Genomic DNA, 18,361 nt, shown 5'->3' with positions numbered 1-18,361 from the left:
CTTTATGGTTGCCAGTATCGGATCAGCTGCGTTTTGCAGCATGGCCGGTATAATGCCATCCGGTCCAGGAGATTTATAGGGCTATCGCCCATTTTATTCTTGGGATACTAATTATGCTGTCGATCAGTTTCTCCTCCTGTGCCGTGCAGCCCAGATTGTGATTCGTATGCTGCGAGTCGCTCTCTAGGTCAGTACAGCCTGGAAAATGAACTTCCGACAGCAGGTTTAGAGTCTCTAGACCAGAGTTAGTCCACATGCCGTTTCCTCGTTTGATGCTACCCATGGGTTTGGATAGAATCTTACGAAACCTGGCAGCTTCGTTAATTCCTTCTATAGACTCAGCAAAGCAAACCCAAGATCTTTGCTTAGCCTTTTTGATTTCACTCTTGTATTTATTGAAGTTAGCCCTGTAGGTATCCCAATCTGTACTGAGTGAAGATTTATTGGCTTTGTTGTATGATTTCCTGGCCAGGACTTTATTCCACAATACCGGCTGAGATTTCTTCCCAGGGTGGTTATTGGGCAGGAATCCTCGTAACACCTCAGCAGGGACTTATTTAGATCATTTACAGCGACCTCGACTTCCTTTGTTGTAGACAATCTTTGAGGATTGCTTAACACCGAAGTCGTTTGTAAGCTGTAATTGTTCCAGTCTGTCCTCCTGGGATTCCTGTATGGTTTTTGTTTCTCCGAACTTATGGGGACTTTGAAGAGTATCATCTTGTCATCTGAAAAAGAGCACTTTTCAAATACCTTCCAGTCCATAACTTCGGAGTCTTCCAAATTGGTTAGGGTGATGTCAATTACTTCGCCTCTAACTATGAGGTTAGATTTTTTGAACAGTTTTGTTATGCAATTTATACCCATTGATCGATTGATCTGTAACTCCTTTTTCAATCGATTAAGATTCACAATTGCTAGAGTAATTATTAGCTTGACTTACCATGTTGTAATCCACATTTACACGGACACAACAGAAGTAGAAAAGTTACATTCTCTAAAGTGAGGTTAGGTTTGGTAAATTTCATTATGCAATTTATACCCATTGATCGGTTGTCTTTATATCTCCTTTTTCAATCGATTAAGATTCACAATTGCTAGAGGAATTATTAGCTTGACTTACCATGTCATATCCCTATTACTCCTGGATATAACAGAAGTAGAAAAGTTACATTCTCTAAAGTGAGGTTAGATTTGGTAAATTTTATGCAATTTATACCCATTGATCGGTTGATCTGTACCTCCTTTTTCAATCGATTAAGATTCACATTTGCTAGAGGAATTATTAGCTTGACTTACCGTGTTATAACCTTTTTGCTGGTTATTACAGAAGTAGAAGAGTTACATTCTCTAAAGAGAGGTTAGATTTGGTAAATTTTATGCAATTTATACCCATTGATCGGTTGTCTTTATATCTTATTTTCAATCGATTAAGATTCACAATTGCTAGAGGAATTATTAGCTTGACTTACCATGTCATATCCCTATTTTCCTGGATATAACAGAAGTAGAAAAGTTACATTCTCAAAAGTGAGGTTATATTTGGTAAATTTCTTTATGCAATTTATACCCATTGATCGGTTGATCTGTATCTCCTTTTTCAATCGATTAAGATTCACAATTGCTAGAGTAATTATTAGCTTGACTTACCATGTCATATCCCCATAACTCCTGGATATAACAGAAGTAGAAGAGTTACATTCTCTAAAATGAGGTTAGGTTTGGTAAATTTTATTATGCAATTTATACCCATTGATCGGTTGTCTTTATATCTCATTTTCAATCGATTAAGATTCACAATTGCTAGAGGAATTATTAGCTTGACTTACCATGTCATATCCCCATTACTCCTGGATATAACAGAAGTAGAAAAGTTACATTTTTTAAAGAGAGGTTAGAATTTGGTTAATTTTTTATGCAATTTATACCCATCTCCGGTGAACTTTTATATTGGAAAAGCCATGCACGGTGAACTTTTGTATTGGGAAAGTCATCTCCGGTGAACTTTTGTATTGGCAAAGTCATCTCCGGTGAACTTTTGTATTGGAAAAGTCATCTCCGGTGAACTTTTGTATTGGAAAAGTCATCTCCGGTGAACTTTTGTATTGGAAAAGTCATGCCCGGTGAACTTTTGTATGGGAAAAGTCATCTTCGGTGAACTTTTGTATTGGGAAAGTCATGCCCGGTGAACTTTTGTATTGGGAAAAGTCATCTCCGGTGAACTTTTGTATTGGCAAAGTCATCTCCGGTGAACTTTTGTATTGGAAAAGTCATCTCCGGTGAACTTTTGTATTGGAAAAGTCATCTCCCGTGAACTTTTGTATGGGAAAAGACATCTCCGGTGAACTTTTGTATTGGGAAAGTCATGCCCGGTGAACTTTTGTATTGGGAAAAGTCATCTCCGGTGAACTTTTGTATTGGAAAAGTCATCTCCGGTGAACTTTTGTATGGGAAAAGTCATCTCCGGTGAACTTTTGTATTGGAAAAGTCATCTCCGGTGAACTTTTGTATTGGGAAAGTCATGCCCGGTGAACTTTTGTATTGGAAAAGTCATCTCATCGATTAAGATTCACAATTGCTAGAGGAATTATTAGCTTGACTTACGATGTCATGTCCCTATTTTCCTGGATATAACAGAAGTAGAAGAGTTACATTCTCTAAAATGAGGTTAGGTTAGGTAAATTTCATTATGCAATTTATACCCATTGATCGGTTGATCTGTATCTCCTTTTTCAATCGATTAAGATTCACAATTGCTAGAGGAATTATTAGCTTGACTTACCATGTTGTAATCCACATTACACGGACACAACAGAAGTAGAAAAGTTACATTCTCAAAAGTGAGGTTAGGTTTTGTATTTTTTCATTTGCAATTTATACCCATTGATCGGTTCTATATCTATATCTCATTTTCAATCGATTAAGATTCAGAATTGCTAGAGGAATTATTAGCTTGACTTACCACATTAATATGGACACAACAGAAGTAGAAAAGTTACATTCTCAAAAGTGAGGTTATATTTGGTAAATATCTTTATGCAATTTATACCCATTGATCGGTTGATCTGTATCTCCTTTTTCGATCGATTAAGATTCACAATTGCTAGAGTAATTATTAGCTTGACTTACCATGTCATATCCCTATTATTCCTGGATATAACAGAAGTAGAAGAGTTACACTTTCAAAAGAGAGGTTATATTTGGTAAATTTTTTATGCAATTTATACCCATTGATCGGTTGATTTTAAAACCCATTTTCAATCGATTAAGATTCACAATTGCTAGATAAATATATAGCTCGACTTACCATGTCATATCTCAACATTTCCTGGATATAACAGAAGTAGAAGAGTTACATTTTTAAAGAGAGGTTAGATTTGGTAAAAATTTTTATGCAATTTATACCCATTGATCGGTTGATTTTCAAACCCATTTTCAATCGATTAAGATTCACAATTGCTAGATAAATACATAGCTCGACTTACCATGTCATATCTCAACATTTCCTGGATATAACAGAAGTAGAAGAGTTACATTTTGTTAAAGAGAGGTTAGAATTTGGTAAAAATACTTTATATACTATCTAAAAAAATAAGCAAAAATGAATAGAAACGAATGCAGAGGAAGATTCATTTGTGATTTGTTTAGAAGAGTCGCCTGAGGTTACGTTTTCCTCCCGACAAAGGAGTCATTTATGATCAGAAAATGAGCTCATATTCCAGCTTTTTAATCGTGCAGTCAAAAAATACTCGAATTTGATTAAAAATTTCAAAAAATGCTGGTTGGGTAAGGGTTGATGAAAAGTTACTTAAAATAGTGTTGTATACTTTTTTTTGCAATATCCAATATAAACGCCTTTGGTTCAATCTAAAAAAAAAAAACGTTACTAATTTCTAATTTTATTTTTCCCTACAGCTGAACGTGCTTTGGACACCATGAATTTTGATTTGATTCGCAACAAACCCATTCGCATTATGTGGTCTCAACGTGATCCCTCATTGCGTCGCTCCGGCATTGGTAATGTTTTCATCAAAAACTTGGACAAGAGCATCGACAACAAGGCCATCTATGATACCTTCTCGGCTTTCGGTAATATTTTGTCGTGCAAAGTTGCCACTGATGATAAAGGCTCCTCCAAGGGTTATGGCTTTGTCCATTTCGAAACTGAAGAAGCTGCCAATAGTGCCATTGAAAAAGTCAACGGTATGTTGTTGAATGGCAAGAAAGTTTACGTTGGCAAATTCATTCCACGCAAGGAACGCGAGAAGGAACTCGGCGAAAAGGCCAAATTGTTCACCAACGTCTATGTCAAGAACTTTGCCGAAGATGTTGATGATGAAAAGCTTAAAGAAATGTTTGAACCATACGGTAAAATTACCAGCTACAAGGTAATGACCAAAGATGATGGTAAAAGCAAATGCTTTGGTTTTGTGGCCTTTGAAACAACCGAGGCGGCGGAGGCTGCCGTCGAGGCCTTGAATGGCAAGGAAGTTTGTGAGGGTAAGACCTTGTATGTTGCCCGTGCCCAAAAGAAGGCTGAACGTCAACAAGAACTCAAGCGTAAATTCGAGGAATTGAAGAAGAAACGCCAAGAATCTGTATTTGGTGTTAATTTGTATGTAAAGAATTTGGATGATACCATTGATGATGAACGTCTACGCAAGGAATTCTCTTTGTATGGCACCATCACCTCGGCCAAGGTTATGACCGATGAAGAGGGTCGCTCCAAGGGCTTCGGTTTTGTGTGCTTTGTTGCCCCCAATGAAGCCACATGCGCTGTCACCGAATTGAATGGCCGTGTCATTGGCTCCAAGCCATTGTATGTTGCCTTGGCCCAACGCAAGGAAGTCCGCAAGGCTCACTTGGCCACCCAATATATGCGTCACATGGGTGGTATGCGTATGCAAACCCTTGGCCAGATTTTCCAACCCACCACCGCTGGCAGTTTCTTTGTACCCACCATGGGTCCTGGACAACGTTTCTTTGGCCCACAAGTGCCAACCGCTATGCGCAACACACCCCGCTGGGCCGGTCAGGTACCACGTCCCGTTGCCGGTGCCCAAGGTGTGGCTCAGGCTGCTCCCGCTGCTGGTGGTTTCCAAAATCCAGCCATTCCCGGTGCAGCTGGTGCTCAATATCGTCCACCAAATGCTGCAGCTGCTGCTGCTCGTGGCCAACAACAAGGTGTGCAAGGCGCTCACGCCGGTGCGGCTAATAGCATGCGCAATAGCGGAGCTCGCGCTATTACCGGCCAACAAACAATCCCGGCTGCCAATATGCCAATGGCTGGTGCACCAATGCCAGCTGGTGCTGGACAACAACGTGCCGCCAACTACAAGTACAACACCAATGTACGTAATCCAGCTGTACAACAGGTTCCTGCTCAGCCACAGGTTCAGCAAATGCATCAAAAGGGTGGTAAGTAAAGAATAGAGACTTTTAAAATGATTTTTTTTTTATAATATATGCTCTAAACCACTATGTGAAGATTGGGAAACTGAGTTGCCACGATTGTTTGCCGTCCGTCTGAAAGGTCTATGAATTATTTGGCACTTTTATGGGGCAACTAGAATCGTTCCGCGTTGAGTTTCACTTTCCGTGTTTAAACAACAACCACATGAAAACTTTAATAGAAATCTTGGCATCACTTACGAAATTTCCATGTTGTTGTTGTTTTAACCCATAACTTGATCTTCAAAGGATCGAATCCGGATTGATCAATATTTTAAACTTTTACTTAAAGCTGTTTTGAAATTATTTATATTTTTTTAAAGTTCAGGAGTAATCAAGTCTATATTTCGAGAAGTATGAACTTCCGCTAAAAGAATTTAATGTTGACGAAAACTCTCACACAGTGAAATATTTTTCATTTGCACAACAATCAGGGTACACTAGGTACGAAAACGTCTTTTCAGTGATGCCAAGTTTATACAAAATAAAAATAAATAAAAACAAAAATATAAAATTAAAGTAAAAACAAAAAATTAAAAACAATGAAAAAATAAAAATATAAAAAATAATAATAAAAATATATTAATATAAAAAATAATACCAAAAATTTAAATACAAAAATAATATAAAAAATATACATAATATAAAAAAATAATATAAACAATAAAAGTAATTATAAAAAATAAAAATATGTGTTTTAGGTATCGTTCGGCTACAGGCTTTTTTTAAATAAAACTAGTTGTTTGTTTCAATTTTGTTTTTATTATCCAATATTTCGATTGGAATCTCCAATCATCTTCAGGGAACTACAAATAATAATTATGTCAATGTATGTAATTACAAAATGATTGGCTTTTAAATTACTTGAAAGAGAGTTTGGTTTAATTGCTTCCAAGAGCTTTCTTCAACTGAAGTTTGTCTCGTCTGTATTTGTTTACCGTGTGTCTATACATTTGAGCACAATTGTCTGTGTCTGCTTTGTAGTTCATTCTAATATCATTTGGAGTGTTTATGATGTGCAACATCTCTAGAGTGTAACGTTTGTTATAATTTGCCTCTTGAGCTAATATTTTAATATTGTTAAAATCAGGTGTGTGATCTGTTACGGCACAGTGGGCTGCTAATGCAGTTTTTTGTTCCAGGGGTTTGTTAGTGGATTTTTGGTCTGATTTGTGACCCGATACTCTGGTCTTAAGCTTACTTTTGGTGGTGCCAACATATACTTTCTGGCATACGTTGGACTTGTCCCCTTTACAGTTAAATTTGGTATACTATATTGGATTTATCCTCGTTCTTAATTTTATCTTTTAATTTACTGAAAACATTATGGAGGGTGTTATGGGATTTAAATGCCAGTTGATATCTGGAATCGTCATATATATTGGATGCTTTTATTCTTTCCGAGAAACCCCTTGTGTATGTCATTGTTTTGTAGATTTTTGGCTCCTTCTCTGTGGCTTGCGTTCTGTCTCTTTTTATTGCACGTGAAATCAAGTTGTCAATGGTTTTTATGGGAAAATTGTTTTTCCTAAGAATATTTTTAATTATTTTGATGTTCTCGATGTGGAAGTCGTTGTCGCTGATGTCTAGTACTCTCGTTATAAAATTCGTTGCTGTATTAATAATGGTTCTCCTAGGGTGTTTTGAGGTGAAGTTAATTAATCTACCCGATGCGGTGGGCTTTTGGTACCAGTTCACTTTAAGTTCATCACCATCTCTTATTACTATTGCGTCTAGGTATGGCAATCTGTTATCTACCTCAGTTTCCATCGTGAATTGGATTTGCGTGTTGAATGCATTTAGGGTGTCCAGGGTTGCCGTTATGTCTCTTTCCTTTATTATAGCGAAGATGTCGTCGACGTATTTAGTCAAAATTCGTGGCTTCGTCTCCATCTTTTGTATTGATGAGTCCAATAACTTTTCCATCACGATGTCTGCCAATACTGGTGAAGCCGGAGAACCCATTGGCATGCCTTTGTTTTGTTTATAAACCTTGTCGTCATAGCTGAAGTATCGTGTATCCTTTATACACAGTGTCAATATTTCCATAAAAAGTTCCTTTGGTATCTCTGTGTGAGTCCGTATAATATCCCATTTGTCTTCTATAGCGTTTAAAGCTATATTTATCGGAATGCTGGGGAACAAAGATACCACGTCAAATGATATTAGGACTTCGTCCGAGTTGATCTTAATGTTCTTGATTTTGTTCTTGAAGTCCTTTGCATCCTTAACATTGTATGTTGAATTGATTGTTAGGTGTTTTAAGATATTGACAATATATTTACATAATCCTATTGCTGGGGAGTTCACTGTTGAGCATATAGGTCTAAGTGGAATTCCGGCTTTGTGAATCTTGGGCAACCCATAGAATCGTGGTGCCACTGCCGTTTTAGTAGTCAATTTATATTTTTCCGATTCAGTGATGATGTTTAATTTAAATAATTTATCAACTAGCGTGTTGTTCTTTGTTTGTAAGTTATATGTAGGATCTTTAGTAAGTCGTCTATACGTGCAAAGATCTCCTACAATTGCTGACATTTTGGCTTTATATTCGTTTTTATCCATTGCCACTGTTTTCCCCCTTTGTCTGCGCTCATAATCAATATGTCAGTATTTTCTTTTAAGAAGGTTTTACATCGCCCCACTGTGTTGATTATTGCCTTGTCTCTAGTGCTTAATTTTGATTTCTTCATGTGATCGTCAATAAGTGATGTTAGTTTTGTTCTTGCAATTTCTTGCTTCTCTTTGTCGTTTATTGTTTGGATGCAATCTTCTCCTTCTGCAATTGCATTTAAAAGCGGGAAAGTTTTTGTTGTTGTAGGCGTCGCATACTTCGGCCCCAACGAAACTGCAGAAGGAGAAGATTGCATCCAAACAATAAACGACAAAGAGAAGCAAGAAATTGCAAGAACAAAACTAACATCACTTATTGACGATCACATGAAGAAATCAAAATTAAGCACTAGAGACAAGGCAATAATCAACACAGTGGGGCGATGTAAAACCTTCTTAAAAGAAAATACTGACATATTGATTATGAGCGCAGACAAAGGGGGGGAAAACAGTGGCAATGGATAAAAACGAATATAAAGCCAAAATGTCAGCAATTGTAGGAGATCTTTGCACGTATAGACGACTTACTAAAGATCCTACATATAACTTACAAACAAAGAACAACACGCTAGTTGATAAATTATTTAAATTAAACATCATCACTGAATCGGAAAAATATAAATTGACTACTAAAACGGCAGTGGCACCACGATTCTATGGGTTGCCCAAGATTCACAAAGCCGGAATTCCACTTAGACCTATATGCTCAACAGTGAACTCCCCAGCAATAGGATTATGTAAATATATTGTCAATATCTTAAAACACCTAACAATCAATTCAACATACAATGTTAAGGATGCAAAGGACTTCAAGAACAAAATCAAGAACATTAAGATCAACTCGGACGAAGTCCTAATATCATTTGACGTGGTATCTTTGTTCCCCAGCATTCCGATAAATATAGCTTTAAACGCTATAGAAGACAAATGGGATATTATACGGACTCACACAGAGATACCAAAGGAACTTTTTATGGAAATATTGACACTGTGTATAAAGGATACACGATACTTCAGCTATGACGACAAGGTTTATAAACAAAACAAAGACATGCCAATGGGTTCTCCGGCTTCACCAGTATTGGCAGACATCGTGATGGAAAAGTTATTGGACTCATCAATACAAAAGATGGAGACGAAGCCACGAATTTTGACTAAATACGTCGACGACATCTTCGCTATAATAAAGGAAAGAGACATAACGGCAACCCTGGACACCCTAAATGCATTCAACACGCAAATCCAATTCACGATGGAAACTGAGGTAGATAACAGATTGCCATACCTAGACGCAATAGTAATAAGAGATGGTGATGAACTTAAAGTGAACTGGTACCAAAAGCCCACCGCATCGGGTAGATTAATTAACTTCACCTCAAAACACCCTAGGAGAACCATTATTAATACAGCAACGAATTTTATAACGAGAGTACTAGACATCAGCGACAACGACTTCCACATCGAGAACATCAAAATAATTAAAAATATTCTTAGGAAAAACAATTTTCCCATAAAAACCATTGACAACTTGATTTCACGTGCAATAAAAAGAGACAGAACGCAAGCCACAGAGAAGGAGCCAAAAATCTACAAAACAATGACATACACAAGGGGTTTCTCGGAAAGAATAAAAGCATCCAATATATATGACGATTCCAGATATCAACTGGCATTTAAATCCCATAACACCCTCCATAATGTTTTCAGTAAATTAAAAGATAAAATTAAGAACGAGGATAAATCCAATATAGTATACCAAATTTAACTGTAAAGGGGACAAGTCCAACGTATGCCAGAAAGTATATGTTGGCACCACCAAAAGTAAGCTTAAGACCAGAGTATCGGGTCACAAATCAGACCAAAAATCCACTAACAAACCCCTGGAACAAAAAACTGCATTAGCAGCCCACTGTGCCGTAACAGATCACACACCTGATTTTAACAATATTAAAATATTAGCTCAAGAGGCAAATTATAACAAACGTTACACTCTAGAGATGTTGCACATCATAAACACTCCAAATGATATTAGAATGAACTACAAAGCAGACACAGACAATTGTGCTCAAATGTATAGACACACGGTAAACAAATACAGACGAGACAAACTTCAGTTGAAGAAAGCTCTTGGAAGCAATTAAACCAAACTCTCTTTCAAGTAATTTAAAAGCCAATCATTTTGTAATTACATACATTGACATAATTATTATTTGTAGTTCCCTGAAGATGATTGGAGATTCCAATCGAAATATTGGATAATAAAAACAAAATTGAAATAAACAACTAGTTTTATTTAAAAAAAAAAGCCTGTAGCCGAACGATACCTAAAACACAAACTTTCAAGCTAGGCAAACAATTTTCACTTCAAAAAAAAAAAAAAAAAAAAAAAATATTAGAAATGTAAATATTAAAAAAATGTTACCGAATTGAACGGACGTTCAAATTTTCGGTTTGAGTTTCGCCAGAACACAAAAAAGAAATAAAAATAAAAACAAGGAGATAAAGTAAGAAAAAAACAAAAAATATAAATAATAAAAGAATAATAATATAATAGAAAAAATAAAACTAATAATATAAAAGTAAAAATTTAAATAAAAAGTAATATAAAAAATAATGATATACAAAAATAAATAAAAAAATATAAAAAATAATATAGAAATAAATTAAATGAAATAAAAAATAATAATATAAAAAATATAATATAAAAAACAAAAAAAAATTTTATAAAAAATAATAATATAAAAACTAAGAATAATAATATAAAAATAATATAAAAGTAAAAATTAAAAAAAAAACATAATACAAAAAATAGTACAAATAAAAAATAATATACAAAATAAAAATAATATTATATTGAAAACAAAAATAATAGTATACACAATAAAAGTAATAATATAAAATCTAAAAAAAAAATAAAATAAGAAAATAATATAAAAAACAAAAATATAAAACTGAAAATTTTAAAATATATAAAAATAATGTATAAAAATTATAAAATTAAATAGGTAAATAAAAAAAAAAAACAAAAAAAAAAAATAAGTAAATAAAAAATAAAATAACAACATAATAATTAAGTTAAAATAAATTAAAAAAAAATAAAAATAAAATAAAAAGAACTGAAAATAATGAAAAACCAAAATAAAAAAAAAATAAAAATTACAAAAAATAAAAATATAAAAAAATAATATAGAAATAAGTTAAATGAAATAAAAAATATAATATAAAAAACAAAAATAATTTTATAAAAAATAATATAAAAACTAAGAATAACAATATAAAAATAAAAATAATATAAAAGTAAAAATTAAAAAAAAAAAACATAATACAAAAAATAGTACAAATAAAAAATAATATACAAAAATATAAATAATAATATTATATTGAAAACAAAAATAATAGTATACAAAATAAAAATAATAATATAAAATTTAAAATCTAAAAAAAATAAAATAAGAAAATATTATAAAAAACAAAAATATAAAAGTGAAAATTTTAAAATGTATAAAAATAATGTATAAAAAGTGAAAAATTAAATAGGCTAATAAAAAAACAAAAAATAAAATAAGTAAATAAAAAATAAAATAACAACATAATAATTCAATTAAAATAAATTAAAAAAAAAAATTAAAAATAAAATAAAAAGAACTGAAAATAATGAAAAACCAAAATAAAAAAAAAAAAATAAATTACAAAACATAAAAATATAAAAAAATAATATAGAAATAAATTAAATGAAATAAAAAACAAAAATAATTTTATAACAAATAATAATATAAAAACTAAGAATAATTTATATTATTATAAATAAAAAATAAATAAATAAAATAAATAATATAAAAGTAAAAAATTAAAAAAAAAACATAATACAAAAAATAGTACAAATAAAAAATAATATACAAAATAATAAATAATAATATTATATTGAAAACAAAAATAATAGTGTACAAAATAAAAATAATAATATAAAATTTAAAATCTAAAAAAAAAAAATAAAATAAGAAAATAATATAAAAAACAAAAATATAAAACTGAAAATTTTAAAATATATAAAAATATTGTATAAAAAGTAAAAAATTAAATAGGTAAATAAAAAAAAAAAAAAAAAAAAATAAAGTAAGTAAATAATAAATAAAATAACAACATAATAATTAGATTAAAATAAATTAAAAAAAATTAAGAATTAAATAAAAAGAACTGAAAATAATGAAAAACCAAAATAAAAAAAAATTAAAAATTACAAAAAATAAAAATATAAAAAAAATAATATAGAAATAAATTAAATGAAATAAAAAATATAATATAAAAAACAAAAATAATTTTATAAAAAATACTAAATAAATAAAAAATATAAAAAAATAAAAAAAGTAAAAAATTAAAAAAAAAAACAATACAAAACAAAGTACAAATAAAAAATAATATACAAAATAAAAATAATAATATTATGTTGTAAACAAAAATAATAGTATACAAAACAAAAATAATAATATAAAATCTAAAAAAGTAAAATAAGAAAATATAAAAAAAAAAACAAAAATATAAAACTGAAAATTTTAAAATATATAAAAATAATGTACAAAAAGTAAAAAATTAAATAGGTAAATAAAACAAAAAGAAACAAAAAATAAAATAACATAATAATTAAATTAAAATAAATTAAAAAAAAATTAAGAATTAAATAAAAAGAACTGAAAATAATGAAAAACCAAAATAAAAAAAATAAAAATTACAAAAAATAAAAATATAAAAAAATAATATAGAAATAAATTAAATGAAATAAAAAATATAATATTAATATAATATAATAATATAATATAAAAAATATAATAATAATAATAAAAATAATTTTATAAAAAATAATAATATAAAAACTAAGAATAAATAAATAAAAATAATATAAAAGTAAAAAATTAAAAAAAAAACATAATACAAAAAATAGTACAAATAAAAAATAATATACAAAATAATAATATTATATTGAAAACAAAAATAATAGTGTACAAAATAAAAATATTAATATAAAATTTAAAATCTAAAAAAAATAAAATAAGAAAATAATATAAAAAACAAAAATATAAAACTGAAAATTTTAAAATATATAAAAATAATGTATCAAAAGTAAAAAATTAAATAGGTAAATAAAAAAAACAAAAAATAAAATAAGTAAATAAAAAATAAAATAACAACATAATAATTAAGTTAAAATAAATTAAAAAAAATAAAATAAAATGAACTGAAAATAATGAAAAACCAAAATACAAAAAAATTACAAATTACAAAAAACTAAAAAATTAAAAAAAAAATAAAAAATAAATTAAAATATAAAAATAAAACCCAGCAGCTGCAAACAAAAATAATAGTATACAAAATAAAAATAATAATATAAAAGTTAAAATATAAAAAAAAACAAAAATATAAAACTAAAAATTTTGAAATAAATAAAAATGTAAATAAAATAAACAAAAAATAAAATAAGTAAATAAAAAATAAAATAACGAAATAATAATGAAATTAAAAAATAAAATAAAAAGAACTGAAAATAATGAAAAACCAAAATAAAAAAAAAATTAAAAATTATAAAAAACTAAAAAATTAAAAATAATAAAAAAATTAAAATATAAAAATAAAACCCAGCAGCTGCAAACAAAAATAATAGTATACAAAATAAAAATAATAATATAAAAACTAAAATCTAAAAAAAAATAAAAAATAATGTAAGAAAATTATATAAAAAAAGAAAAAACAAAAATATAAAACTAAAAATTTTATAATATATAAAAATTGTGTATAAAAAGTAAAAAATAAAATAGGTAGATAAAGTAAACAAAAAATAAAATAAGTAAATAAAAAATAAAATAACAAAACAATAATAAAATAAAATTAAAATAAATTAAAAGATAAAACAAACAAAAAGTTTAAAAATTATAAAAAAACTAAAAAAATTAAAAAAAAAAAATAAAATATAAAAAACCCAGCAGCTCAAAAAAAAAAAAAAAACTAACTACTGACGCCAAATCTATGTTACGTAAAATTAAACTTTTTCGGAGGCTTATCTTTCCTTTACCGACCCACCTCAGAAAATTATGATAAAATTACCACAGATAGTGCTTTTTATCCCGATTCCAACCATGTATTGCATTTGTTGCGGAAATGTATACTTCCCGAGATATGGGCCTCCAAAGTTCCACAAAGGTAGTATGAAATGTTGGCAAACCACCGCAGAAAATTATGAAAGAATTACCACAGATAGTGCTTTTTATCCCGATTCCAACCATGTATTGCTTTTGTTGCGAAAATGTATACTTCCCGAGATATAGGCCTCCAAAGTTCCACAACGGGCCTAGTCTAAAATGTTGGCAAACCACCGCAGAAAATTATAAAAAAATTACCACAGATAGTACTTTTTACACCGAATCCAATGAAAATATTGTTCCCGAGATTTGCACCTGTCCATTGGAGAAAGTCTTAAATCCCGAAGGCCGGATATTTAGAGAAAAATAGGTTAGAGCCTTTGTGGATCTTTTGAGGCCCATATTTCGGGAAGTATACATTTCAACAAAAGCAATACCTCGTTGGATTCGGTGTAAAAGCACTATCTCTGGTAATTTTTTCATAGTTTTCTGCGGTGGTTTGACAAAATTTTAGACTAGGGCCATTGTGGAACTTTAAAGGCCCATATCTCAGGAAGTATACATTTCTGCAACAAAAGCAATACAACGTTGGAATCGGGATAAAAAGCACTATCTGTGGTAATTGTTTTCATAATTTTCTGCGATGTTTTGCCAAAGTTATAGGTTAGGGTCTTTGTGGATCTTTGGAGGCCCATATCTCGGGAAGTATACATTTCCGCAACAAAAGCAATACATGGTTGGAATCGGGATAAAAAGCGCTATCATAATTTTCAGCGGTGGGTCGGTAAAGGAAAGGAGTTCCTGCCTTTTTTAAGCTTTCTTTAATAATATATTTTAGCCCTTAAATAAGAAGGCTTAAGCGTTTTATAAGATGGTATTTTAGGTGTTCCATAAGAAGACCTTTTAGGCCTTCTATAAGAAGAACTTTAAGGCCTTTTAAAGATGACCTTTAAGGCCTTTAAGGTCTTTAAAAGAATACCTTTAAGGCCTTATATAAGAAGAACTTTTAAAAGAAGACCTTTAAGGCCTTTTAAACGAAAACCTTTAAGGACGTCAATAAGACCCTTAAGGCATTTTATATAAGATGGCCTTTTAGACCTTTGTCCATAATTTTAGTTTAGGCTGCTAATGGAAAACGTGTCTCCTTATAGAAGACTTTTGCGCTTTTATAGGTAGACATAAAGATTTTATACAGGGAACTGAAAGGGTTTCCAATATGATCTATATATGATCTTAGAAGATCAAATGCTGCTCTTATAGAAGACTTTTAGGATATTTTCTTATATAAAAATACTTTTTATTTCAGTACTGATTAATATTCTGGTATTCACATAGTGGTGATGGGGAATTCTGCCCCCGATCATATACAACATTTCTTGTTTTTTTTTTTTTTAATAATGTCCATTTTCTTTCTCTCTCCATTTTAGGTCAAGAAAAATTGTTGGCCTCCATGTTGGCCAATGCCAAACCCCAAGAACAAAAACAAATTTTGGGTGAACGCTTGTATCCAATGATTGAACGCATGCACCCCAGCATGGCTGGCAAAATTACCGGCATGTTGTTGGAAATTGAAAATTCGGAACTTTTGCACATGATTGAAGATCATGACGCCCTTAAGGCCAAGGTTGAAGAAGCTGTTGCCGTTTTGCAAGTTCACAATGTCCGTGAAACTGTGCCTACCAACTAAACAGAGGAAAAATTTGCAAGAAACCAAAAAAATATATATATATAAAAAGCACTACAAAAAAGAACAAAAACAACAACAAAATGAAACTTTAGTAGCAAAGCAAGCAAAGAAAAAACTCTTCACAAAATGGAAAAATACCTTTTAACAAACAAATCAATCTTTCTAATCTAAAAACAGAGCTCAGCAAAGAAAAACTCTTAAAAATTTTCATGAAATAATTTGTATTCCTCTCTCTCTTTTTCAAATATTATTAACTTTTATTGTTTTTTTGTATTAAGCATTTTCTAGATTTTGTCTTAACAAACATTGAAAATCTACTTTTTTCTCTTTCTCTATGTTTTTGATTTTTTCTTCCCCCCCTCTCAGTTTCGAAACAAACTACACCCAAAAAGCAAGTTAACCATTACAAAAAAGAAGAAAGAAAATGAAATGATTCAAAACGCAAGCTATAAAGAAAACCGATCACCAAACGGAATTTAGTTTCACCCCCCGAACGCATTACCTAAAATTGCAAATTTTTAGGGTTTATGGTGTGAAACAAACAAAATATTTGATTCGTTCAAAATCATTTTTCCTTGATAATTTGTATAATTTTCCAATGAAATAAATCCATTCGAAAAAAGAAAACTTGCAGAGTTATATAAAACGGAAAACCTATTTTTTGTTTAAACTCCCCCTACTCCACAATTTTTAAAATTTTCAAAAACCAAACAAAAAAAATTGCAAAAAAATCGAAAAAATTAAAAACAAAAAATTGAAAACAGTTTATGAAAATGCATAAAAAATATTGAAAAACCAACAACAGCAAAGAAAAGCCCCTAAAAACAACACAAGGAATAAAGAGAAGAAGAACAACAAACAGAACGATTTTTTGCTACTTGAAACAAGAAAAAATATTGAAAAAATTTCAAAAAATATTACAAAACAACAAAAACTTTTAAAAAATCCACAAAAAAATCGTAAAATGCCATTAAAAAAAACCTTTAAAAAGAGTAACCAATTACACAAGGTTAAATAAAACATTTTTTTGAAACAGAAAATCCAAATAAAAAAAATCGCAAAAATTTGCAAAAAATATTTTAAAAATACAAAAAAATAAAAACAAATATTTTGAAAACCATGAAAGCCTAACAACACCCTTTGGCCTCTTCTATATAAAATGTGTGAAGAAATATTGTCAAAATGCTTTATTCTCACCACCCTTGAACAAACCCAACACCAACAACTTGTTTTTGGCATTTCCCCCTTTTCCTCTTTGGAAAAAAGGCGTTAGTTACGTTATATGCGTTTTTTTATCTGGTGGAAAAAAATTCATTTAAAACAAAAACAGCAACAACATGTCAGTCTATCCCCAGAAGTAAACGATTTGGAATTTTATGTTTACCATCCAATCACAACAAATTTTATTATCCCCCTATTAAATTTTTTCCATTTTTTTATATTTACAAAACAAAACATGAATTACTTTTTTTTTAATTTTACATTTTATATACATATATATGCATATTTATCTTTATCAACAATCAACACACATACATATAAACAAACAAAAACTTATCTCTGAAATATTTATGTAAAACAAAGAAATTCTCTATTGAAGATGATAAATCCATATTGAAAAATACACACATTTTTTTAAAAAACAAAATAAAATAAAAATATGTAAAATTCCACTTCGGCAAAAAAAAAAGTGTTGTTATTTTTTGGAAACTCTGAATGAAACACGGGTTAAAAGTATGTATTTTTAAGTTCTCTTAAAAATTTAAATCCGAGATTAAAATTATATTTTTGGGCAGGATGATGAAAAGCCACAGAGATTCCTTACACCCATCAAATTTTGTTTAAAAGGAAGTGGAACATTTTCTAGGTTTTGCTTTATATTCAAAAAGTTGTAAAACTTCCAGAAATATTTTATTTATAGGGACACTCTTGAATGGAGTTTTCAAGTGACAGCATTAAAAAGTACTCTCCATGGGCTTTAAAACGACGACCACGATGGTTATTGTTATGGTGATAAATGTAAAACATAGACTCAAACCTTTCAGAAAGAGTCTATAGAAGCACCCTTTCTTTCAGAAAAAGTCTATAGAAGCACCCTTTCTTTCAGAAAAAGTCTATAGAAGCACCCTTTCTTTCAGAAAAAGTCTATAGAAGCACCCTTTCTTTCAGAAAAAGTCTATAGAAGCACCCTTTCTTTCAGAAAGAGTCTATAGAAGCACCCTTTCTTTCAGAAAGAGTCTATAGAAGCACCCTTTCTTTCAGAAAGAGTCTATAGAAGCACCCTTTCTTTCAGAAAGAGTCTATAGAAGCACCCTTTCTTTCAGAAAGAGTCTATAGAAGCACCCTTTCTTTCAGAAAGATTCTATAGAAGCACCCTTTCTTTCAGAAAGAGTCTATAGAAGCACCATTTCTTTCAGAAAGAGTCTATAGAAGCACCCTTTCTTTCAGAAAGAGTCTATAGAAGCACACTTTCCTTCAGAAA

The 18,361-nt window shown here is 30.1% G+C and overlaps 1 protein-coding gene across 2 annotated transcripts in view; it reads left to right on the top strand.

Moving 5' to 3' along the window:
- The window catches only part of pAbp (poly(A) binding protein), a 44,356-nt gene extending 27,543 nt beyond the window's left edge, over window positions 1–16,813 (top strand). For both annotated transcript variants that reach the window (XM_073988930.1, XM_073988929.1), the window contains exons 3-4: window positions 3,916–5,418; window positions 15,620–16,813. In XM_073988930.1, coding sequence (XP_073845031.1) covers window positions 3,916–5,418; window positions 15,620–15,879 — 1,763 coding nt within the window. In that variant the 3' untranslated portion in view covers window positions 15,880–16,813. The remainder of the gene's footprint in view (window positions 1–3,915; window positions 5,419–15,619) is intronic.
- The last annotated feature ends 1,548 nt before the right edge of the window (window positions 16,814–18,361 follow it).

The sequence above is a fragment of the Musca autumnalis genome, unplaced genomic scaffold (assembly GCF_047663935.1).
Source record: "Musca autumnalis isolate F117 unplaced genomic scaffold, ASM4766393v1 scaffold_5, whole genome shotgun sequence".
Classification (NCBI taxonomy): domain Eukaryota; kingdom Metazoa; phylum Arthropoda; class Insecta; order Diptera; family Muscidae; genus Musca; species Musca autumnalis.
This window is presented reverse-complemented; position numbering and strand designations above follow the sequence as displayed.